Source organism: Protopterus annectens, chromosome 6.part1 (genome assembly GCF_019279795.1).
Source record: "Protopterus annectens isolate FY-2018-M chromosome 6.part1, PAN1.0, whole genome shotgun sequence".
NCBI classification, from domain to species: Eukaryota; Metazoa; Chordata; order Ceratodontiformes; family Protopteridae; genus Protopterus; species Protopterus annectens.
Genome location: NC_056738.1, coordinates 78338102 through 78364789, shown reverse-complemented (window position 1 = coordinate 78364789; position 26688 = coordinate 78338102). Strand labels below are relative to the sequence as shown.

The 26688-nt window shown below is 42.1% G+C and overlaps 1 protein-coding gene across 1 annotated transcript in view; it reads right to left on the bottom strand.

Annotated features, from left to right (window-relative positions):
- Positions 1-26688, bottom strand: part of MYO3B (myosin IIIB) — a 2630788-nt gene that overhangs the window by 2085571 nt on the left and 518529 nt on the right. The window contains exons 10-11 of the mRNA XM_044075508.1: positions 17858-17984; positions 5133-5343 (exon numbers count right to left, since the gene is read on the bottom strand). Of these exons, the coding sequence (XP_043931443.1) occupies positions 5133-5343; positions 17858-17984 (338 nt within the window). The remainder of the gene's footprint in view (positions 1-5132; positions 5344-17857; positions 17985-26688) is intronic.

Genomic DNA, 26688 nt, shown 5'->3' with positions numbered 1-26688 from the left:
ATATGGACATTATAAAAATGTAAAAGAAAAGGTCATAAAGTGATTACAAAATTATTTTGTGTAATATGGATAATATGGAACAAAAGAATTAATGAAGTAAAATATAATGAGAAGTAGTTATTACCAGAGATTTTGAAGAAAGTAAGACTTTGATTGTGGATAACAGAGTGGGTGGGGGGAATAAAAAATTGAAAGTTTAATATGAATGTAAGAATCATGTTATAAATATTGTAAATGTAAATATGTGTTGAAAAGTTGTACATAAGATGTATATATTTGTAAGTACAATAAAGAACCTCTACTCTTTTTGATAAGTGCCATGGACTCTTTTACATTCACCTGAGCTACCACCAACTCATGCAGATGGGGGCCTCAATCGTACATTTCATCAGAAGGATGGTATACTCAGGAATGCAGCACCCGCCCCCCCCCCCATGTTGTAATACAGTGTCAGCAATCAAGCTACCTGGTGTGGGAATTGAACCTACAGCTACTTGAGAGAGAGAGATGAAGAAGGTAGGAGACTAATTTTAAATGAGTGTGGTGATTGACATGACATCCTGACCCCATGCAAAAATGAAAAAAAAGGGTTTAATGATGATAAAAACTATATTGTGGGCTATATGATGCCAGTCTTAATTGCCTCAGATACATCAAAAGTTTGTGTCCAAAGCATTGCTATAGCTGATGATGTTTTGACAATACAAGTCCTGTGCTGTAAGAGTCGTTACTCTATATTTTTATTATTTTATCAGTTTCCTCCTAAACTGGGACCTGCCTGTCATTAAGAGTTCCTGTTGCTGTAGTATTGCATCTACCTGATCTGCTCAACTGATGAAGTACTGTCAGTAATTCCCAGGAAGTGTTCAGACATGCCTCACAGCCAATAATTTGGCTACAACACAGCAGTCCTTAGAACTTCACTGTTTCACTAGCTTTGAGTGGTCCATCTTTAATAGGTCCTTAAAGGTACATGTCTAAGCTTTACTACTTAAAGTAAGTATAATGTTACAATGTATTTAAAAACAAGTACATTATTTTATTGTTTTGAAACTTTGTTCGGTGTTTAGTGTGGAATAATTGAAATTAAAATTAGACTGTATCAGACAGGAGCAAAGAATGACATCTTTCTTGCTTGAAATAACAATTCCTTACTTACTATTTCCATTGATTTTAAGCATCAAGCATCTTATAAGCCAATACTTGATAGTGTGAAAATTTTTCCATACTTCATAATATAGGATGGCAATGAGCAGAAAAAACCTGCAGTGAGTCACAAGACCATTTAAGAGTGAATTTCATTTACTAGTTAACATTGCTTCCATGCAGAATATTATCTCTTCAAATATTTACATAGGTTCATAGGTGTGTGCTAGGCTAATGGCCCTGGAGCCTTTACAAGCCTACCCCAAAAGAACTGCACAGGCACCATGCCACCCAATGTTAGTTCACAGTGTCCCTATCCAATAGGGCAACTGGAATGATCCCTTGAGTGAAATTTCTGTTACCCATCCACTTGTTAAGATTTCTCTTAAAGAGGACTAGCGAGGTGCTCTGCTTGACATGGATGGGAAGCTTATTCCAGAGTATGGGCAGTCTTTGGGAGATGAACCTGTCCCTTCAGCATGTTCGGTTAATTGTGGTAATGAGGTTATGATCTCTGGAGCGTGTGGCACAGGGGAATTGGGATTTCTTTAGGTGTAGCATTTTAAGTAGGGCTGGGTCGGACAAAGCTTTGTAAGTCAAGCAGGGATCACCTCTAAGTAGACGATAAAAGACTGAGAACAGCTGAGGTTTCTTGAGTCTGTCCATGTAGGGCATGTTTTTAAAGCCTAAGATACTTTTTGTGAGGTACTTTTGTGGCCTCTCCAGCTGTTGTAGGTGTCTGGTCAGGTACATGCCAAACAGGGCGTTATATTCAATGATTAGTCTAATGAGGGATGAGTAGAGAGGGATGATGACCTCTTTCTTTCCAGCTGCAAAACCTTTGGTTATAAGATGTGCCACGTTGAAGGACTTTCTGACCACAGGGGCAATGTGGTGGTCGAATGTGAGGTGGTTGTCGATCTGGGTGTCCAGATCTCTTATGGCCTGTTCAGTGTTCAGTGGGCTCCCATCAACACAACTGAGTTTTTCCAAAGGGGATGATAACGCATTTTTTGGCATTAAGCTTCAGGCCATGGTTCCAATACCAGTCATTGGTCTCAGAGAGGCCCTTTTGTAGGATGTCTGCATCACTTGGGGAGTTGATAATGACTCCTAGCTTGTAGTCATCAGCAAACTTGGTCAGCCAAAGACCTTCTGTGTTGGCCTGGACTTCTGAGAAGTAGATGATAAAAAGGATAGAGCCCAGGACCGAGCCCTGTTGGACTCCACACATGACTGGTCAACAGTCTGAGCTGGAATCCACAACTTTCACTTTGGTCCTGTCTTTGAGCCAATTTGCAACCCACCTAGTGATGCAAGGATTGATGCCTAGTTTGGTGAATTTATCAATGATACCTGATTGGGGAAAGGTATCAAAGGCCTTGGCCAGGTCAAGGTAGGCTGTATGCACTACCGTACTCTCATCCACAGCCTTGGTGGCTGCCTCAAAGAAGTCAACCAGGTTCAGCAGGCAGGATCTCCCCTTGACAAAGCCAAACTGTGTGGGTCAGGAGTTTGGAAATTGCCTATATCTTTGTTAAGCAGGTCCATGATGATGCACTCCATAGCTTTGTGTACCAGACTCGTCAGGCTAATGGGGAGATAGTTCCCAGGGTCTGTAGTTTCTCCCCCTTTATATAGTAGGATGACTGTAGCAGTGCACTATCCATTAGGGACATAGCCTGAGGTAAGACTGGATTGAACAGGGCACACAGATGTGGTGCCACTTTTTTTGTAGCTCATGTAGGATGCAGCCAGGGATATTATCAGGTCCCATGGATGCTGTATTCTTGGCTTTGGACAATGCAGCTTTTATCTGTGCTGCAGAAATGGTGGGTACCAGGCTTTCTGCTGGTATTGTGATAGGGCCCTTGGAGGGGGAGAGTGGGGTAAAGTTGGCTCTGAATCTGTTGGTCGCTATGTTGGCTATATCTATTGGCTCAGTATAGGAGGTGTCATTGCGCAATAACTCAGAGCAAATTTGGGTATTGCCTTTGAGGTTTTTGATATAGCTATAGAAGGCTTTGTGGTTGTCAGCCACAATTCTGCCTTCATAGCTGGTTTTAGAGGATTTGATAACGGATCTCAGCTTTTGGTAGAGACTGATAAGGCAGGTTTTCCAGTCCTGTGACTTCATTTTTTTCTGCAGCAGTTTCTTCCTTTTGTTGTAGAGTTTATTGATGACTGGGGACCTCCAGATTAGCTTTCTTTTTTTTGGAGTAGAGCGTCTTAGTTCTATTTGGTATGGCAAGGTCCATGCATTTGTATACATGCTTGTACAGTGAATTGGTGTATGATTCGGCAGTCATGTAGCTATTTTCCATTGACATGGGTGCCAAGAAGTTAGCCACCTCTGTTTTTAGGAGCCCAAAGTCAGCTGTAGAGAAGTTTTTCAGGGTGGTCACCTTAGCAGGGGGTGTAGGTGAGATGGAGATTTCCATGGTGATCAGTTGGTGGTCAGATTTAACCAAGGAGGAATTGACTATAGGTGTGGAGCAATGGTCTCCCATGTTGGTGATAACCTGGTGGAGGATGTTGCTTCCTCTAGTGGGGGTCAGAATGAGTTGGTCCAGGGCACTGGAAGTGATAAATTCCAGAAAGCGTTTGGACTATACATTGGTACTCGAATAGTTTTCTCAGTTGATGGAAGGGTAGTTGAAATCACCCAGTATGAGAGTGTTGGGTCAGACCTTGATAGATTCCAGGGTGCTTAGGAACTTGGAGTGAGAGTCAAGGGACATGTTTGGGGTTCTGTAGCAGGTTATGACTTGTATTGCCATCTTACCCAGTGTTAGTTGCACCTGAAGTATCTCGGATGCATTGTTCTGGGCTACCAGTCTAGTGGTGTGTGTATCCTTTACGAATATGGAGACACCACCACCTTTGGAGCTTCTGGCTATATTCTGGGGCCAAAAGGTGTGGAATGAGTTGAAGCCTGGGGGCGCAGGGTTGCTTTCTGCCTCTTTAAACCAGGTCTCCATTACAGCACAGATGTCGACATTCTCAATTTTGAGGAGAGCTTCGAGCAAGTGCATCTTGAGATTTAGACTTCTAGCACTGAGCAGCATGACCCTCAGACTCCATTTGTTTGCAGCTGTTATGGTGGAATTTTGGGCTTTGGAACACTGCCTAAAAAAGGCACTATGGGGTGGCAAGAGCCTTAGGCAGTACCCGGAATCCCAGGTGGAGTGACCTGAGTACATGTGTTACGTGGCAGATCCTGGCACCTGATAGACAACTGACTGTCACCTTCTTGTTCAACCTAGTGAATGGGACATCAGTGTGCCTCACAAATGAGTCTCCTAAGATTAGTACATTGGGCAAAGTACTGGCTGGCTAAGCCCCCCCTCCCCCCATACCTTTACATGGCATATGCAGCATGTTTTCACATCTTGGAGTAAACATAATAGTTCCTCATGTGTTCAGTCTTCAGTCTTTTACTTGTTCTTACTTAAGGACATGTCTGACAAAACAGCCCACTGCTTTATGCAGTAAGGTACACATTCCCTCTGTACACTGCATAAATTAAAGAAAACCGTTTAGCCATCCCAGAAACCAACAGCAGGAAGCAGCATTTCAATTCACTTATCCAGTCTGCAAAAGCTAATCAAGTGTGTGTGTGTGTGTGTGTGTGTGTGTGTGTGTGTGTGTGTGTGTGTGTGTGTGTGTGTGTGTGTTTATATATAAAATTTACATATATGCGTATGTGAACATGAGACAGAGATTGAGTACATATGTGCATTTGAACTTGCATCTGCATCTGCATTTATTTAGCTGGGTCATTTCAAGTTTTTTCTGATTCAGCAGAATCAAATAAGATGGGCTGCACTGTCAACCTTTTTATAACAGTATGCACTGCAAAGAAATGAGTCACTATGAAGAAAAATCAGCAATTAAATGAGATTAAGAGAAACATCACACACCATTAAATCGTCAGAACATAATAATTTAGTGTGCAATGACACAAAAAGCTGCATCTGACTCACCATATATTTTTGTCTGGCTGTAAAAGTGTATTGATGCGATTTACAATCCAGCTAAACAGGCGGCCGTAAAGTGCTTTGGACATAGCATCTCTCACATCAGTTGCTTTGTCTACAGTGTTTGTACGGATTATAGTTTCTCCTCTTGTCACGACACACTGAGAGGTAAGGGCTTCTTCAAGTTCGTCTGCTCCAATACAGAGAAGGCTTGCAGCTAAAAACAAGCATCGTAAATATGTTTAGTAAATTCATCTGGATATTTTCATGATAAAACATTCCTTAAACATTTTATTTACAGGGAAAGGTTAAGAACCTGAATTCATTATCTGTTACCAGATCATTTGTCTGAGCTACTATAGAGCCTGAAAGTCCTGAAAATAAAATGTCAAATGTTAATATTTCCTTTACATGGCAAGTTTAATAACCAGAAATCATCTTCCATTATCAAATCAGTTGTCTGAACTGCTATAAAACCAAACATTTCTTAAAAGAAATAACCTCTTAAATGCACTTTATGCAGTAACTGTTGACATATCCCAACACTGGAAGTTTTTACATGCATGACAGAATAGGTGCAGTACAGATAGTATGAACACTGCTGACTGTTGCAATGTACCCAGTGATATACTATGATAACCCCCATAATATACTTAGTCTATGACATCCTCAGAATATCAGCTGGAGGTAACAGAACAAACACAGGTAATTCGGCTCCCTGGTCCAGTGGGAGGGAGACCTGACTGCAGCCCAGGTGACCTGTGTTTGACCAGCAAGACTGGGACTTAAGGAGCTTACTAGGGGCTAGGAAAAGCAGTGATATTTTACCATCTTGCCTAACTTGGCAGGGAGGGATTAGACACAAGGATGGCAGTCCTGGTTTTGATACCAGGGATATGGGCTTCAGGAGTGACTTCCAGTGTTCTAGGTTGAGGATAGGCACCACTGTCAGCTAGTGGTCTGCCTCATAGGGACCAAAAAATTAAATAAAAAATAAACACTAGTAGTCTGTCTGTTTAGCAGAAAACTAATCACAGAACAACTTATCAGCCAACATTAAGAAGGGAAAGGTATGTGTAAAAATAGTTGCTTTGGTACGATTGTTTCTTTCTTTTTTGCTGCTTTTCCCTTAGGAGTCTACACTGCAGACACTGCCTAGCACTTTGACCTCACCTCCTACCTTGCTGCAGGTTGATATCCTAAAACAATGACACCAGTATTTCTTCTCTCATATGCCCATTCTCTGTTGTGTTCCAGTTTAACCACTAGGTTTGGCTCACTAACATCATTCCATTTTATTTGCTGAATGACTGCTAGATGCAGGTGTGGGCAATATATGAGTGAAAATAGTACAGTTGTGTACACTAACCATAAATTTAGATGTCTGAGTGTAGTCACTGCTGCAGTCCTTAACCATTGGGTTATCCATGCTGTGGTAGCCCTCAGTCAGTCCGAATACCAGAGTCAAGGTTTTGTGGGTCGGCTGCTGTCGCTTGCTGGCTGACGTCAGTTTATCCGAGCTATAAAGGAGAGCAGGCGACACCATTACCTCAGTTTTTCTTGCCTTAACCAACCAAAGAAGTCCAATTTTGATAATTATTAGTAGTCTTGGGGTCAGAGACCCCACAAATAAATATGTGTCTCTATAAGGAAAGCAGATATCTGGGGGAAGGAGGGAGGGAAAGCATGACTGCAGCAGTATACACACTCAAACATCAACATTTATGGTAAGTGTACACAATTGTACTATGTTCTTCATGTTTCACTGCTGCAGTCCTAACCATTGGGAAGATTCCCAAAGCTGAGGAGAAGGGTGAAAGGTTAATAGAAACTTAAGATTGGGTGAGCATGCCCTGCAATGGACAACCCAGCCCTAGCTTTTGAGAATAGGTTCAGATGGTAATGTTTGGTGAAGGCGTGGATGGTAATGTTTGGTGAAGGTGTGGACTGAAGTCCATGTGGCAGCTTCCAGGATGTCCTTGGCGGGTACCCCTCTAAGGAATGCTGTGGAATTAGAGGTTGCCCTAGTGGAATGTGTTCTGATGGTTCTAGGGAGTGGTTTTCCATGCAAGGAGTAGCAAAATTGGATGCAGTGTGCTATCCATCTGGAAATGGTCTGTTTGGATATTGGTTTCCCCTGTGTCCTTGTTTTAAAGCTACCCAAGAGCTGGTCATTTTTCCTGAATGTCTTTGTACAATCCAGATAAAATCTGAGTTGCCTGTGCACATCCAAAAAATGCAGTATCCTTCCCCCCTTGTTTTGAGGGTTAGGGAAGAAGGTGGGCAGGTGGATGGCCTGGTTGAGGGTAACATCCGAAACCACCTGTGGCATGAAGTAGGGACTGGTTCTCAGGGAGACCCTGTCTGCATGGAAGATGATAAATGGCTCAATGGCCATTAAGGCTTGAAGCTCTGACACTCTCCTGGCTGAAGTAATAGCCAGGAGAAATGCAGTCTTCCAAGAGAGGTACTTTATTTCTGAGGATGCTGCAGGCTTAAAGGGAGGCAGAGTAAGCTTTTCTAAAACATAGTTCAGGTCCCAGGCTAGGGTGGGGTGTATTCTGGGAGGCCTGATATTAGAGGCTCCTCTAAGGAATTGTTTAATAAGAGGGTGGAGAACAGTGGCTGTTCTGTATCACAGTGTGCCAAGATGGCAGACACATTGGATCTTTATGGAGGAGAAGGAGAGACCCTTATTAAGAAGCTCAGCAAGATAATCTAGAATAAGAGGAATGGAGGGCAAATGTATGTCTGCCCCCCTGGACTGGCTCCAGGAGCAGAATCTTTTCCATTTTCCAGTGTAAGATTTTCTGGTGCTGGGCCTTCTGGCTTCTGTGATGATGTCAAGGACTTGCTTGCTTAGCATAGATTCCTTGTTGGTTTTGGTAGAATAAGCCATGCTGAGCGCTTGAGTGTCTGAAGGTCTGGGTGCAGTATTTTCCCCCCACCCCGGGATAGCAGGTAAGTATCAGAGGTAGCTGCCAGGGGGGCTAGTGGGATAGGCTGTGAAGCAGTGGGTACCAATGCTGTCTGGGCCAATCTGGGGCAATGATTATTGCTCTTGGTTTTTCCTCCCTTATCTTAATAATTACTTTTGGAATGAGAGGTAGAGGTGGGAATGCATAGACAAAGTGGGTATTCTAACGGAAGGTCAGGGCATCGACCTTCCAGGCCAGGTGATGGTACTCTCTGGTGCAGAATTTCTGTACTTCATGATTTAAATGAGAGGCAAAGAGGTCAACCTGGGGGGTCCCCCATGTGTGGATAATTTGCAGAAAAATGTCTCTGTGGATTGGCCATTCATGTTGATCCAGCAGGTTTCTGCTTAGGTGGTCTGCCAGGGTGTTGTTGATGCCCAGCAGGTATTGGGCTATAAGATGTAGTCCCATGGATGAGGCTGCTAGCCACAGGTTAATGGCTAGTCTGCACAGAGGGTAAGATCGAGTCCGTCCCTGTTTGTTGATGTACCACATGACTGTGGTGTTGTCTGTTTTTATGAGAAGAACCCCTGGCTTGAGGTTGGGTTTGAAAGATGCCAGAGCATTTTGCACTGCTATCATTTCCTTTTGGTTGATGTCAAGGTTAGTATTTATGCGTCCCAGAGACCTTGGTTGCATCTGCCTTCTAGGGGGGCACCCCAGGCTATGTCCAAAGCATCTGTAGTTATGGTCTGGTCTGATGGACAGAGGGTGAATGGAAGTCCCTTGTTCAGAGCACAGGCCTGGGCCCACTAGAGGAATTCAGATTTTATGCAAGGGATCACAGGCAGGGAGGTGTCCAGAGGTTGTGAATGTTGACACCATAGGTTCTTTAGGAACCACTGAATTTTCCTCATGTGTAATCTGGCCAGAGGTACCAGGAGAACACATGAGGCTATGTACCCTAGAGCTTGTAGGAACTTCTTTGCAAAAAGATGTGTTTGGGAGGCCAGAGTAGTGAAGTATTTTGATAGGAAACTTTGTTTTTCTGGGGACAGAAAGACCATTTGCTGTTCTGTGTCCAGTAAGGCTCCCATAAATATGCTTTTCCTGGTAGCTGTCTATTTTGATTTCCTTTCATTGATAGTGAACCCCAGAGAGGTGAGTAGGGTTTTTACAAATGAGAGATGCCGCAGGAGCAGTTCCTTGCAGTCTGCCTGGATGAGACAGTCGTTCAGGTAAGAGTAAATCTGTACATTGTTTTGCTTGCAAAAGGGAATGGCAGGAGCTAGACATTTGGTGAATACCCCGGGAGCAGCAGATGAGCCAAAGGGCAAAGCAGAGAACTGAAAGTCTATGAAGCGCAGGAATTTTCTGCACGATTCCCTTATTGGGATGTGCAGGTAAGCATTCTTTAGGTCTAAGGTGACCATCTAAGTTTGTTTGGCAGCATTGGTTGTAAGGTAAGCACTTTGAATTTTGGGATTACCAGGAAGGTATTGAGAAAGGATAGGTCCAGGATGGGACGCCAAGTCCCCTCTTTCCTGGGAACAAGGAATCATCTGGAATAGAATCCTTTTGCAGCTTATTCTGGAGGTGCAGGTTCTACTGCCCCTAGGGATATTAGGTTTTGCACTTGTTTTAGTGCTTTTGCTCACTGGTTTGGAGGTAGGTCTGGGTACCCTCTTGGAGGTGGTAGTTCTTGGAAATTGAATTTGTACCCCTGACCAATGATTTTTAAGACCCATTGATCTTTTGTTATAGAGTTCCAATTTTCTCTGCATAGAGATAGCCTTCCTCCTAGCTTTTGGTGTGGTGGAGGCAGGCAGAGATGGGAAAGGTATTCTTTGAGAGTTTTTTCCATGCAGGGTTGCTTTTGAACTCCCTGCTCTACTGTTCGAGGGGGGGGGGGCACTGTTTTATTCTTTGCTGGCCCTGGGTTTTAGTCCTGGTGGATCTGTCCCTATGGGTTTTGCCTTGTGCCTGTCTGTTTGATGTAGGAAAGGACCAGTGTTTAGAGGGAAAATTTCTGCTGAACCTAGGAGATTGTACTTGAAGAAAATCTTTAACAGTCTGCATCAGTTTTGCTTTGCCTTCCATATTTTTAAGTACCTCTTCAGTTTTCTGTCTGAACAAGCAGTCTTTGTCAAGAGGTGCATCCATGATTTTAGCTTTGACATGATCAGGGAGAGGTTGTTCCTTCAGCCATGCATGTCTTGTGATAACAGATCCTGTCACAGCTGCCCTGCTAGAAGCTTCTAGGGCATCATATCCACAGTGCAAGGAGTGCTTTTCCACCTGAGATGAAAAGTGCAGTAATTCTGCTATCTCTTTATTGTTGACAAAATATGGAAAAGCAGAAATGTGCTATTTCAAAAGTTCCAAAGTGCGCTGTTGATATTTTAACATATGGAACTGACAGTTGAGAGCCCTTATAGTTAAAGTTGCAGAGGTATATACTTTTTACCCCATCTGCCCAGGACCCTGGATTCTTTGTCTGAGGGAGTAGAATTCTTTGCAGAGGTAGCCTTAACTTACTTAGGTCCCTGAGTAATCACCTCTGGATCTGCTATAGGATTTCTGTAGAGGAATTTATGAGAGTCAGGTACCCTGTAGTGTCTGTCAGGTTTTTTGGGGGCAGGTGGAAGGATGTCAGGGGTAAGGCTGGGTTCTTGGTAAACATCATCTACCACCTCCAAGATGGGTGGGATGGCCAGAGGCCTGTGCTGGGATAGGTCCAGAAACTCTCTTCGTCTTTTCTTGGATTGAGGGAATCCATTGATTCTCATTGGAAGTGTTCCCTGAGGGTGTGGAGGGTTTCCCCAAAGAAAAAGTCCTCTGAGGTGATGCAGAAGTTACAGATTCTTCTGCATCTGAGTCTTTATAGGCAGTAACAGGATTTTCCTCTTCAAAAACAGAGGAGTCAGATCCCTCTTAGTCTAAATCTGATTAGATGTCTAGAGAAGGTTCCCTTCTCCTTTGCCTGGTGTGGCCTGATTAGCCCAGATGAAAGTAATGAGATCCTCCGCCATTTTAAGGATTCTAGTTTGAGGAGGGAGAGGAGTAGTGGAATGGAGACTTTTTGCTGTTTTCTTTGGAGTAGCTCTAAATCTGACCTGAAGAGTATCCTTTGGTGCTGTTGGTGTGTTACTCGGAAGAGAGGGTGAAGGCCTTGAACTGAATTCAGAAGTGTGAGCAGTATCTTTGGAAGCCAGTGCCTGCATAGCAGCTCTAGACCCAACCGAGGCAGAGACAGCAGAAGGCTCATTAGACGATGCAGTTATTTGCGGCATACAGGACTCCTAAAGGGTCTCAGTAGAGGCCTGTGAAGTAATCGAGTCGGACATCAGGGGCTGCGAAAGCACCTCACTGAATTCCGAAGAACTGATGACCCTTTTAGTGGTGGTGTCATCGGAAGGCTTGGTCTTATGCAGTCTGTCTCTATCCTTATCTTTACGTTTTTTCAGATCATCTGTGGTTTGCTGACTGAGGGACACCATATCGGTAATTGGAGATGGAAGATGAAAATAAGTGGCTACAAACAGAGCTCTACGATGAATAGTTCTAGTGTTAAAGAGGGCACAGAACTGACAGTGGGGTATGTTGTGATCTGGGCCTAAGCAAGTGACACAGTAAGAATGGAAGTCTTGATGTGGTATTTGCTTTCCACAGGCGAGACAATTATTGACTTTTTCGGACATTGGTTAGTGTAAGAAAATGGAAGGATCCCCAATGGGGTACTCAGCTTTAGATATTTTCAGCTGAAGTTCGAAATCTGGAAACAGCCAACCGGCACTGTTGCGAATTGTTTCTGCTACAGGCTCCACGGCAAGAAAGACTGAGGTAATGGCATTGCCTGCTCTCCTTTATAGCTTGAACGACCTGACGTCAGCCAGCAAGCGACAGTAGCCGATGTACAAAACCTTAACTCTGGTATTCAGACGGACTGAGGGCTACCACTGCATGGATAACCCAATGGTTAGGACTGCAGCAGTGAAACACAAAGAACAATAGTAATTCCACAGACAGACAATTAAGACTCAGTCTCATTTTTCTCATTCTCCCATTTAAGGACAGACTACAGTTATTTATTTAATGTTAAACATCTATTATTATACCTACATTTAGTTCATTTTGTGATTTACATAATTTCACTTCAAATCATTGCCAAACTGATAAGTGTATCAAGCATCTGCTCTGTGAACAACACCTATCATTTGAGGCTCTGTCTTACTTTTCATGGCCAGTCCTCTAGTGGTTGAATTCCAGTCCTAAAGCCACTCATTTATTATTTACTTTACTCACATTCCGTGCCAGCTAACACCCATAAAATAGTGTATGAGCACTGCAGGTACTACTTACTAATAGATTTTCTCTGAGATTGTAGCCTTGGCTCAACCTGCAATCTCTGGTTCTGTCCACTCCTTTTGCCCTAGCTAGGCTCCAGCTCACTTTGCTAATATCAGAGCCACATTCTCTCAACTTCTCACCACAACTTACCTCCCAAGTAATACTCCTCTCTATTTGCAAACACAGACCCAGCCTCCTATCTCTACTACAAACACATTAAGCCAAACTACTCTCTATACCCATACCCCCTCATCCACCAATACAAACTTGGCTAAACCCAATTCCTTGTCAGAATTCAAACTTTATACTGTCCCTACAACATCCATAGAAAAAAAAAAAAAACTTCTTCTGAAACTAAAGCCCAGCTCAAACGCAGCAGAAGGCATAATCATAGAATACCTAAAATCCCTAAAAATTGTTGCAGATGCTATGCTTACCCCATTATCATTCTCATAAATAGATCCATCCAAGAATCCTACATCCCCAACCTCTGGAAAAAAGCAAACATACTACCTATCCACAAAGGGGGTAAGACAACATATATTTGCAACTTCCGCCCTATAGCTATTCTATCTCCATCTCCAAACTCATAGAAAAATGTGTACATACCCAACTGCTACAATTCCTTCTCAAAAATCAAATCCTTGCTGAAACTCAGCATGGTTTCAGACTTGGCCATAGTACTTTAACTGCACTAATATCATTTATTGACCTAGTTAATAAAGCCTGTGACTCACGGAAGTTTGTCTCCACTTTACTCCTGGATTTGTCTAAAGCTTTTGATACTATCTCTCACACACTCCTCCTTTCCCAACTTTCTAACATTGGACTATCTACGCCATCTTAAGACTGCTTCAAAAGCCACCTATCTGATAGGGAACATGCTTTAAAATGGCAACAGTCTATATCGTCTAATATTCATAACCCCCAATGCTCCATATTAGGACCCAAACTGTTTAATATTTTTGTCAACAACCTCCACCTATAATTCCAACAAGGGTCTCTTGTTCAGTATGCAGATGACTCTAATATAATCTGCTTTTCTGAAAACTCAACTTAACGACAGCAAATTACTCAATCTGCATTTACTACCATAGAGACCTGGCTCCACAGTAACCACCGATCTTTAAATCCAAATAAAACCAAGCTCATAATATCCAAGAAAAACACTCCCATTAACAAGCATCAGTTTCACATATTCTTTCTAAACAACACTAAAATTGAATTAGTCACCCAAACCAAACTGTTAGGTATTATACAATTGATGAAAACCTAAAATTTGACCTACACTTACAAAATAACATCGGCAAGACTCACAAAAAACTGGAACTACTCTAAAGATATAAACATATCCTCTTCCCTCACCACAAAACAAATACTTGCTTCGACTTCTTTCTCTGATCTCTGGTGCCCCACTATTAACTAACCTCCATTCCTCCCTCAGAATTAAACTAGAAATATGCTACAACAAGACAGTTAAATTTGCAAGAGACAATCACCATTCCGCCCACCACTGCATACCTCTAAAAACATTAAACTGGCTCAGATTCCCCACTATCTCAATTGTCTCCAGTTGACATCTGACAAACTACTGCTAAAGGTAGCCAAGTCCCACAACTACTATGGGGACTCTCTATTCTCCAATAAAATATCCAAAACCAGGAACTCTATACCCTAATACAGCCTACAAAACTCTGACAGCCACAAATTCAAACTACTCCTAAAAGAGTATTTCACTGATCACTGGCTATGCCCCTGCACAGCACCAGGCTAATTTCACCCAGCCTATGTCTGTTACTTTAATTATATTTCAACCGTCACATTTTACATCATCCATATTCTCCTAAGTTAGCATCTAGCTACCGTTTCTCCTTTTCCTACCCTATAAAAAGTACAATGTTATATTGTGCAGTTATTGTTATGCTGAAACATGTCATTCCAAAACATATTTGTATGAACTATGTATATAATAATTTTCTGCTTTAACTTCTCCACTGTGCTGAAACATCTTATTATACAATGACCGCCCATTAATATTCCAAAACATGCACACTGATTGGTCAGAGTGCACGTTGTAAATCAGACTTATACTAATTGAAAAAGGTCCGGTCGCCTAGACTTTTTCCATCAGTATAAGTCTTTTTTTTTTTTTACAGCAACGGAGAACACAAGATCTCCGTTGCTTTTTAGAAACTGTCTTGCTATGTTAAAGGAGTTTAACATAGTGAGACAGCTTTAAAAAAAAGTAACGGAGATCTTCCTTTCTCCGTTGCTTTCTTTAAAGCTGTCTCACTATGTTAAATGGGTTTAACATAGCAAGACAGCATTAAAAAAAGCAAAGGAGATTCTCCATTGCTTTTTTTAAAGCTGTCTCGCTATGTTAAACTCCTTTAACATAGCGAGACACTTTGTAAAAAGCAACTGAGATCTTGCTTTCTAAGTTACTTCCACCCACAGCTCTGATGTACTGTTTAAGCATACGCATGCGCAGTACATCAGAACTGCCGCAGAATACCAGACAGCTGCGGAAGGGCAGCACAGAGGCATTATACAATGCCATTATTTAAGGAAAATAAGTATTTTTTTTCTTAAATAATGTCATTGTTTAATAGCAATAACATACTTCTGGGTGTGGGTAATGCTGGATTTACGCACGGTTGTCTTTGTTTGGCCACTCGGGCTTCGTCCTTGTGACCAAACCACACCAACCATGGGTAAATCCAGCATTACCCACACCCGGGCATGGGTTATTGCTTAATTGTAAGACACTTTTGTATGAACTATGTATTTAATAATCTACTACTTTGTTTAACTTCTCTACTATCAACTATTGTCAATAACTGTGGAGATCTTCTCCTCATGTCTCCGCTGAAAATGCACTCCTGGCCCAGTAAAACGCTACCCGGTAAACAAATATGAAACTGTGAAATCTGGTTCTAACTGCTAGTCTTACACAGCTCAGCTGCACTTTTAATCACGACGCACTCTGCAACTGACGCACCATCACAGTGGCGGTGCCCTGCAAATCCCAAAGGCGTACCCACCCCACTCCTGACCTGGTAAAGCCATTAGCCGGACATTACTTTAATCTGCAAATAAGGAGAGGGACATAAAGGGCAGACTTTGGATCCATCCCATGAATTTGCAGACTTTGATCCCATCAGTTTGGCTTTGTCAAAAGCTAGATTAACATACCAACAGTCACCAAATGTTTGAATGAACAGTCACAGCAGCATACGATATGGGAAAGGCAGTCCATACAGCTCACAAACAATATCATTGAAAACCTCATCACCCAATGTGGTATCATTGAAATTAACATGAGCATCAATGTTACCCCATACTGGCGCAGATGGAAGCAGAACTGGCAACTAACAGTGTTGCTGGGTCAGAGCTGCACACATGCCCACACACAAGAAGCAAAGGCAGTCCATAGTGGCCCACTCTTGGGTTTGGCACCATTCTTCTCCAAGTGCAACAGTACACAGTTATACAGACAAAAGTTTGAGGATGATGATGACAGAGTGCATAGTAGAAAGAAACCATAGAACAGACACCCATATATCAGAAGGGTCTCACCTTCATACGGATAACTGCTGCCAGTCCTTAAGCAAAGCAATGGCAAAAAGAAAAATGTCAAACCTTCAAAAAAAAACTTTCCCCCCCTAGGTTAAACATAGGCACCAAACCACAGGTAAATAAGTTATCAGGACCTGGGGACCCAGGTTGATAGTAGTCTGTCATCTCGACAATTAGTATCCCACGAAGTAGTTAGGAAAGACCTTCTACATTGCCCACCTTATCATGAAGGGATTCATCTAGATCAAGGAGGTCATAGTCTCCCCATTGGTCTCATACTGCCCCAATACCTACCATCAATGCCCCATTCTTTGATAATGCCCCCGACCCGACACTTGCAGCAGACCCAGGAGATACAAAGTCACTCAAAAAACACCAAAAGGGTCTCAAACATCTGTCCTATGCCGTCTGATGCCCGATTGAAAGAACCCAGCTCTATTCAGTCGCTACCGCTGGGTCCAGAGGCTATTTGCCTAACATACAAGCGCCATGTCAAACCCAGATTTGATGAATATGCTTCACCTCAAAAATCTAAGGGCCGGAGGGAGAAACAAGGGCGGAGACTTAAACCCCGATAATGCTGGGCTATAGGGATCATGAGAGGGATAGATTCATCACCAAAAGACTCTCCCTGTAATAAAAAGGCAGAGCATATGTGGGAGCAGCCTCGCTGGCCTTGTTCAAGAGAAATGGACCAATGGATGATGAAGGAGAGATTATACCCCAGGGATTACTCCACAGTCACACTGCACAACAAAATACAGCAAATAAATGGGTATAGTTCCCATACTAAAGGTGTATGTAAACAAAACATGGGTAAGGGCTTGTAAATGCCCTCGGGCAGATAGCCTAGTATGAACCTATGAACCTATGAACCTATAAAAATAAACTACCACACACAAATTACTCACTAAACCACAGGATTGCCCTAAAGTCCTTATTCTCCCCACTATAATCCCAATAGGTTCCCCTAAGATCAGAAAACCAACACCTCCTCCAAATTCAGAAACCTAAACTACCTGCTGGTCAGCTACTATACTCCTAGTTAATAGCTATACCTAGAGCAGCCTTCCCACAGCCATTTGCACTGTGCAAGGTACTGCCTCCTTCAAAACCACCCTTTGCACACACTTTTCCCCCAAATGGATCTGTAACTGCACTAAGCCTCCTCCGGCCATTACCTAGATCTTAGCACCTTCCTACTATTTTTGCCTTTTTTACTTGTTATTCACATATTTCTATTACTACTAATGACCTTCTCTCCTGATCTCCATAAATATTACTCCACCCTTCCTACCTCTGTTGTTACCACTCTCAATTTCTTACATGTTCCTTCTTAAATTCTCTCACTCATTTCCTCTCATATAGTATAACTACTGCAATATCACTACTATAGACTCTTAATGTCTTCCCCAGCTCTAAATCTCAGTCCTCATCTGAAGACTAAGCATTTTATATTCACCCATACTGCTATAACTATAGCTGTACTACATTGTAGTTAAAGTGTGTATCAAATATTTGTATATATTCTAAATGTACTACTGTTTTAAGAATGTTTCCTCCATTTGTGCTGTATATAGTCAAAATGTGTGCCTTGTGATGTATTATATATCCTATTGCATTTCATGCGGAGCCTTTCTCCCCGGGCCTCCACTGAAAATAGGCTCTGCTTGGCCCAGTGGACTTTCCCAGTAAACAAATGCCTATAAATAAATAAATTTACCGGCGTCACAGATGAAAGTCCAATTTTTATCCTGGCAAGCAAGCTGTGGGAGAATAAAATTTTATAGACAAAACTACCTGGTTTCATCCCTGTAATTTATGGTTTAGACAGCATTTTTGTTTTAGTTAATTTATAAAATATTTCAGCTAATAGCAAGTTACCATTTCCTAAGGTTTCGGCATCGGGAACTTCACTTTTGTCAGTGTGATGTAGCGATGTTATGGCTGTAAATTCAATGTCGCCAATATTCAAGAGACCAGACAGAATTCTGTACACAGAATTAACTTCCTTTAAATAAATAAAAAAAAAACTTGTAAGATTTGCAATGGAAAAAAAATCAGATTATAAGTAGAAAAGAACACCATTTACATTATTAATGAAGCAACAAAGCATAACACACAAAATTCATATACTTCAGGAGATAATGCACTCATTTTATCATGTGCATCTGTCATCTGCTTATTTCTGCCACTGTATTAGCCATATAATCATGATTTGTATCTGTTTGTTCCGGCATATTCCATCATGCTTTGTACCTTCCCCATGCATTCCTAAACTGCATGCTGTTTCTTTGCTTTTTTGCAGAGATGCAATGTCATGGCTCCAGAACCAACCTATTTATTGAACTATTGTCTTCTGAAGGCATATTAGACTACCATGCTTTTATGCAGTAATTTTTTACCAGTACACTGTACATTGTTCTATTTCAAATTCTTTTCTCTGCTTTTAACCAGGTTAACAGCTTTATTGGACCTAAAAATTTTGGTATGGGACTTACATTTCAGTCTGTGTATTATCTTTCTAATAATGTTGCTAATGTCTTTGAAGGTTTTCAGAAACAATTAGTGCACCATACTACGTGAAAAAGTGTGGTGAATGGCAGTGCTCCGAAGAGAAATGACAGAGAAATGTGTCTAAAGATTGCGCTAACATGGAAATTAGCTCAGTCAGCATCATATGCAACTGACCAAAAAGTGATATGCAACTGACCAAAAAGTGATATGCAACTGACCAAAAAGTGATATGCAAATGACAGAAATTATGGAAGTAAGACTAATTGTGAATGCAAATGTGGTAAGACAATGTGATGGAATGACTCAAAAACATACACAATGAGCAGTGAATCTGTATACCGTGATTTTCTGGTGAACAGACATGATGACTACTTTAAAACGGTAAGAGAAGCATCAGCATTAGCCAAGTAGCACATGTTAATGGCCACACTCACAGACCCTTGCCATAGTGCTACAAGCTGCCACTCAATGTGTTACAGATGGATCTGTTCACAGCTGACCTACCATCACCTACTTAACAAGGACATAGATGGACACTACCATGTAGAAAATGCGAGACCGATACTTGTGCAGTCCTCACATGGAATTGCGCAGGATGAATGGAATGCCTTTTCTATTGGATACTAATGTCTGTGTAGCATTAACTCTCTTTGCTACAGGACTTTTCAGTGGTCATCAAGGGACACAGTAGAAGTTTCACAGGCATCTGCCTCACAAATCTTACACTAATTTCATGATGTCATTCTGCAGCATGTGGAGGAGCATGTTTGGTCCCCACAGAGAACTAGCACTATGCAGGCATTTTTGGAAATAGCCCACTTCCCTGAGGTTCTAGAGCCCATGGCCTGCATCCATATTGCCACTAAAGCACAACCTGCTCTAAATGATGTCCAGTATGTCTACCACAAAGGCTTCCACTCCATCAACTGCCAGGTGGTGTACAATACACAGGGTATAACAACAATGTGTCTGTGTTCCATTCAGTCAGTTCCCATGATTCCCATATCTGGCACATGCGACCTGTTCCAGTGCTTTTTACATGCTAATCTACCACTGAGACATCTAATTTATAAGTAAATCCCTGCAAGGCTGCACAAACATGCTGACAGGTGTGAGGACCTCAGTCCACTCATAAAGGTGGTCACTGTCATGCATTACATATGATACTTGGTAAGTGCTGGACCTGGGCTCATGACACCTATGCACAGCCCTAAGACTATGGTTGAAATGTCATGCAATACCAGACTGGTGCAGACCCACAGCATCACTGAGCATGTGCTCAGAGTGTTAAAGACCTTCTTTCATTGCTTAGATTCCCCTGGTGGTATACTGTAGTTTGCTACAGAGACCTGCAGCAAGACACTTGCCATCTAGGCTGTGCTACAGCAAAAGGCCACCATCAGAGTAGCAAACTGACTGCAGCCATTTGTGGAAGAGAAATTGGATGAGGATCCAATGAAGAAACCAGGTGCAGGAGAACTCCATGCAAGGTTAAAGGGTCTCAAATATAATACAGGACTAGCAAAGAGACAGCAGGTGGCCCACACCTCCTAGCCATAATGAAGCAAATATGGAATAAAACCAATGCTTGTAATACTACACACAGGCAATGCACTACAGTGCACAGGCTGGCCATATTGTGCATTGGATATTATGTAATTAACATAATACAGAAGGGCATCATATCTCTCAACCTGCAATCATTGAAAATCAGTAAAAAGGCTCTTTAAATGTAGGTACATCCAGCCAAATATCTAGATATCTAATTAGCATAAAATGTGAATATCAAATAGTACATAACTCTTTTGGCTTCCAGTAGGTATCTCTTCCAGGATGAATTTCAACATTTTCTGTCTCTGTTTAGGTGCCATTAAAATTCTTATACACATGAGCATACACCTATGATTAGTACCTAGAAACAAATGTGGCAATAATCTCTTAAAACTGACTGCAAACTATGGCAAGGCTACTATACATTGTTGGCCCATGTCACACCCCAACAGCATGTTCATGGTGCCAGCATGAATACAGCTCATGATGCAACCTGCAGCCTGTGTTGTCAATATACAGGATTCTGACCCCCAGGCAACACTCCAATGTGCTCCAGTTGCACACATCTGCAGTCTGACACTCATACCCATTGTGAAGCCCCATTCTCTGTGGGTGTCAGCTGGACCACTGCCATATTGTAGTTGCCTTCTTACACACTTACGTCTATTTTGCCATTGAATATGGCCACACAGCAGTCCTTAGCATTATGGATTCCCACAGGTGGGCTGTGATCAGCCAGCAACTGTGCCCTTTCTGCCTTTACCACCAACAGCAATGTCAGTCCACATGTATGCAGGATACTGTTGAACAACACCATGTAAGTACAGATACCTTTTCGGTGTCCCTGCCTGATGATAGCTTATACCCCTTTACCACAGCTCTTGTAGTCAGTTATGTTGCTGTTATACTTCAGAAAGCACTGTTACTTATCCTGTAAGACTTTGCTATGTGCAGTCAGCACAAAACTGGCAGCCATGGCTTTTTTCATGCTAATATTTTCAATGCAGCACAACTGTTATGCTAATGAAGTGATTTTGTGTTACTGTTTCTGAACTGCAGTTATAATGCAGTATGGTGCCACCTTTATGTTGCGCTAAGGAGTCCATGCCTGCCACTGAACAAATGCCAAAACAACTGTGGCAGTTCAGTTGTTACAAACCACAGCCACTGCATCTGAATTTATGGTTTCCATTGCCAAAGCGATAACAATACAAAAAGTGGTTGTGCCACTGATGACGATAACCAAGGAGGATGACCTTGAAGATATATAGTGGCATTTAACTGCTATGCCCTCCAAGACAAATTGTACAGAAGAGACTGGGCAAAGAGTCTTTCTTCCCTGTAAAAGCTTTTGTGAATATGGAAAAGACTGACTACAAAAACTATGACAAAGTGAAGAAACTGCTGTTAACTGAGCTGGTGCCACTTTGGAAATACAAACAGCTCTTTAGTTGAAGACCAGTACAGGACTACTTCTATTTGTAGCAAAGTGCTGAAGTGCAGAAATGTCAGTACAGAAAAGAATGCGGGAAGTGCACTTCCAGACTGCACGCCCTAAAAGCTTGCACCAGTAGCAGCCATCCCCTTTGCCCAACCCTTGTTATGCTTCTGGACTGGGTTTCCATTCATAACCAACTTATATTGTGTCTGCGACATGTTAAACTACTCACCTTGAGAGCAGAGTGATGTGAAGGTGAAGTACAACACTGTAAGTAGTGCTTGATATCTTTGTGAGATTTGAAGTGGCAAGAAGAGTAACAAGCTGTCAGTGAGGTGCTGTGCAGAGATTATGTATCACATTTACAGGACGAGCTTGCTGATAAAAGCATACAAGGGAAGTGGTACAATTTTATGTAGCTAATCTAGTTTTCATTCAGCTGTTTGCAAACAGTCTTAAAGCTACTTAATAACCTCATAATATTTCACATTACTTATGTTAATCAAAGCACAAGAAACCAACTGGTGGGGTAGCCTGTTAAGTGACATAATATACATGAAAAGGAATGGAGAACTTTTAAAATAATACAAGACTGTGGCACAGAGGAGCTCTAAAAACAATAGTGAGGGGGAAGAGGATGGGTGCTGGAAGGGAAAAGAAAGGTGCATAATGGGAAAATAGAGACAACAAGATTTGCAACCTAGAAGGGGACAATGAATGTGGAAAGATAGCTATGAAAATAATTCAAGTAACACTGTAGCCAGGGAACTCTGATTTTTTTGGGGTGGTTAAAAATCTCATATTTCAAGGTAGTCCATCGAATTATACTTAGAAATCGGAGACAACGGAATCATATCTGTGAAGGTTAGCATTACCAAAGGCCACATCAACTAACTTTAAGTTGGAAACCAGGGCAGGGAGCACCTGAATTGCAAGAACATCTGAGATAATTGTTTAAAAATGCTCATGGTTATGGTGTTTATATAGCTGCACTGCTACATATGTAGGAGTTTCTGGGTAAATTATAGCTGACTGTATGGTAGTCATCAGGCAAGAAACATCTAGTTTTACTTGTAGAGTTCACTGCAAAAATGAGCCACCCTTTTGTTGCAGAGTGCATCCTATCCAGTGTATAATGCAAGATGGAACAGGAAAGAAAAAGAATGAGAACTGCATAAACTATTTGGTATTCTGCAATAAAGAAGACTAAGTCTGTAAAAAATACAAGATGTTTATTCAGCTAATCTTCAGTGTATACAATAAGTCATTCAGAGTCATGTTTTGCTCAAAGACAAATCTGCAATCATTGTTTTCTGAATCAGATTATGTAGCCCAGGTGGGTATGACCCTAGCCCTGAGCAGCATCCTACCATCACCCAAAAAGATACCACAGTACAAATAGAAAATGATTGACTTCAACAATTGGCTACATTTCTGGTGTCATTCCAAGGGGATCCAGTATCTGTCTGCCTGAGAGGACATGACTGGCAAACCTTGATACAATGCCAGATATGGCCTGCATCTGTCACCCCTGGGCTTCCAGATACTGGCCAAGGATCTTGCCATCCCTCTAGTGCCTTTTTTAGGCTGTGTTCCAAAGACCAAATTACCACCATAACAGCTACAAAGAAATGCAATCTGAGGGTCATGCTGCTCAATGCTAGAAGTCTAAATCTCAAAATGCACTTGCTCAAAGCACTCCTTAAAATGGAGAACATCGACATTTGTACTGTAGCAGAGATCTGGTTCAAAGCAGCAGAAAGCACCCCCTGCACTACCAGGCTATAGCTCATTCCACACCTTTCAGCCCACGCCTTTCAGCCCCAGAACTTGGACCGAAGCTCCAAAGGCGGAGGTGTTTCCATATTCATAAAGGATGCGCACACCTCCAGACTGGTATCCCAACATAACGCATCAGAGATACTTCAGGTGGAGCTAACATTGGGTAAGACAGCAATTCATGTTGTAGCCTGCTATACGTCCCCAACCATATCCCAAGACTCACACTCCATGTTCCTAAGCACCCTGGATAATAATATTAGGGTCCAACCTAACACTTTCATACTGGGCGACTTTATCTACCCCTCCATTAACTGGGTAAACTACTCATGTACCAATACACTTACCCAACGTTTCCTGGAATTTATTAATTCCAATGCCATCGACCAGCTCATTCTTATTCCCACTAGAGGGAGAACATCCTTGACCTAGTCATTACTAACATGGGCGACTGTTGCTTTACACCAATAGTCAACTCTTCCCTGGTTAGATCCAACCACAAACTAATCACCTTCGAAATACACATCCCTCCCACCCCCCTCTGCAAAGGTAACCACCATGAAAAACTTCTCCAAAGTTAATTTTGGGCTCCTAAAAGCAGAGGTGGCTAACTTCACGGCAACCATGCAAATGGAGAATAGTTGCATGACTGCCAAATCATACACCAATGCACTGTACAAACACGTACACAAAAGCATGGATCTCACCATACCCAATAGAACCAAGATGCTCTCCTCCAAAAAAAGGAAGCCAATCCGGTGGTCTCCTGCCATAAACAAACTTTACAACAAAAGGAAAAAACTGATGTGGAATAAGGTAAAGTCCCAAGAATGGAAAAACTCCCTTATCAGCCTCAACAAAAAGTTGACATCCTCAGCAAATCCTCTAAAGCTAGCTATGAAAACAGAATTGCAGTAGGTAGTAAAGACAACCACAAGTCCTTCTATAGTTATGTAAAGAATATCCACAGCAATACCCAGATTTGCTCTAAGCTACTGCACAATGGTACCTCCTACACTGAGCCAACAGATATTGCCAATATACTGGCCTACAAATTCAGTGCCAACATTACCCCTCCCTCCCCCCAAAGGACCAATCACAATACCAGTAGATTGCCAGGCACCCAGTATTACTGCTGCAAAGGTTAAAACAGCACTATCCAAGGACAAGAATACAGCTTCTATGGGACCTGACAATATCCCTGGCTGTGTTCTACATGAACTACAGAGTGAACTGGCATCACACCTGTGTGCCCTGCTCAATCACAGCCTCACCTCAGCTTTGCCCCTACCAAATGGTGCACTGCTACATCATCCCTCTCCACAAAGGAGGAGCGACTACAGACCCTGGGAACTATTGCCCCATTAGCTTGACAAGTCTAATATGCAAAGCTATGGAACACATCATCATGGACCTAATATAGAAGGATATAGGGAATATTCAAAGTCTGGATCACACACAGTTTGGTTTTGTGAAGGGTAGATCATGCCTGCTCAACCTAGTCGACTTCTTTGAGTCAGTCACCAGAGTGGTCAATGAGGGCAAGTTGGTTCATACAGCCTACCTTGATCTGGCCAAGGCCTTTGATACCATTACCTTACTCAGGAATAATAGAAAAACTCACTAAGCTAGGCATCATTCACTAGGTGGGTTGCAAACTGGCTCACAGATAGAACCCACAGTGTGAATGTAGCTGACTCCAAGTCAGACTGCCGACCAGTCATGAGTGGAGTCACACAGGGTTCAGTCCTGGGTCCTCTCCTGTTTGGTATCTACTTCTCTGAAGTCCAGGCCAACACAAAGGAACTCTGGCTGGCAAAGTTCACAGACAATTGCAAGTTGGGAGCTATTATTAACTCCCCAAGTGATGTTGACATCCTGCAGAAAGGCCTCACTGAGACCAATGACTGGTGTCAGAACCATGGCCTTAAGCTCAATGCCAAAAAATGTGTCATTGTCCCCTTTGGGAAAAACTCAGTTCCCACGAATTACCACATCGATGGTAGTTCACTGAACACAGAAGCCGTTATAAGAGATCTGGGAACACAGGTTGACAGCAACCTCTCTTTTGACCACCACATTGCCACTGTGGTCAGAAAGTCCTTCTATGTAGCACATCTCATTAATAAGGGTTTTGCATCCAGGAAGAAAGAGGTCATTGTCTCCCTCTAATCTTCCCTCATTAGGCCAATTATCAAGTACAATGTCCCATTTGCCATGTACCTCACTAAACAACTGGAGAGGCCACAAAAGTACCTCACAAAGAGGATCCTAGTCCTTAAACAGTTATCCTATATGGACAGACTCAAAAAACTTCAACTATTCTCTGTCTCATATCGCCTACTTAGAGGTGATCTCTGCTTGACTTACAAAGCCATGTCTGACCAAGCTCTGTTAGAAACGCTACATCTAAAGAAATCCCAATCCCTCTGCACCACATGCTCCAGAGACCTCAACCTCATTACCACAATCAACAGAACATGCTGGAGGGACAGGTTCATAACCCAGTGACTTCCCATGCTATGGAATAGACTTCCCATACATGTCAAACAGAGCACCTCACTGGCCGTCTTCAAGAGAAATCTTGATGAGTGGATGGGAAATAGAAAATTCACCCCGGGGATCACTCCAGTGGCTCTATTCGACAGAGGCACTGGGAACTAATGTCAGGTGGCACAATGCCAGGGTAATCCTATGGGCTAGGCTTGTAAAGGATGCAGGGCCATTAGCCTAGTACACACTTATGAATCTATGGAATGTTTCCTCAAACTCATTCATGAAGAAAATGAAAGTTTATGTAGGGAGTTTTTCCCAAGACGTCAGGCAGGAGGAAACTTTATACACTATCTTTTTGTAATCAACTCAGAGGTCACTATGCTTTAGGGAAAGAAATGTATAATTTTTAAAATAATGTTGTTTTGACCATTAGTCATGACAAAACTGTTCCGGAACCAACCATAAAACATCATTTCACCATGAATGTATCCAGTATATTAAGCCCTCAAGAAGATTGATAACTTCCCATTTAAAGCAGTGTATGGCCTAAATCTGAATTATACTTATTGTCATACAGTAGTAGACTTGACATAGTACCATTGAGACATAATATAGTTAGTTATAGCCAGATCTGATAGTAACTATTGACTGAAGTGTGTCCCATTGCTGAAGTAGAAACTGGCAAAACAAAGTAAGGAAGTGTCATTAGCATACTCAAACAGTTCAAACACTTCATCTGGTTTCATTTACCACATGTCTTTAAAATAGACAGAGAAAGTCAAGTGTTCTGAGATGTGGTCTGTAATGAGAGCACTGCAGGCCATCACACTCTGCGAGATTTGAAATCTAAGTAATTAGAAGCACAAACATGGTGGATTATGACTAGAATAATAGGGAACCTTCTTTTGTATTCATTCATTCTTCATTCATTCAT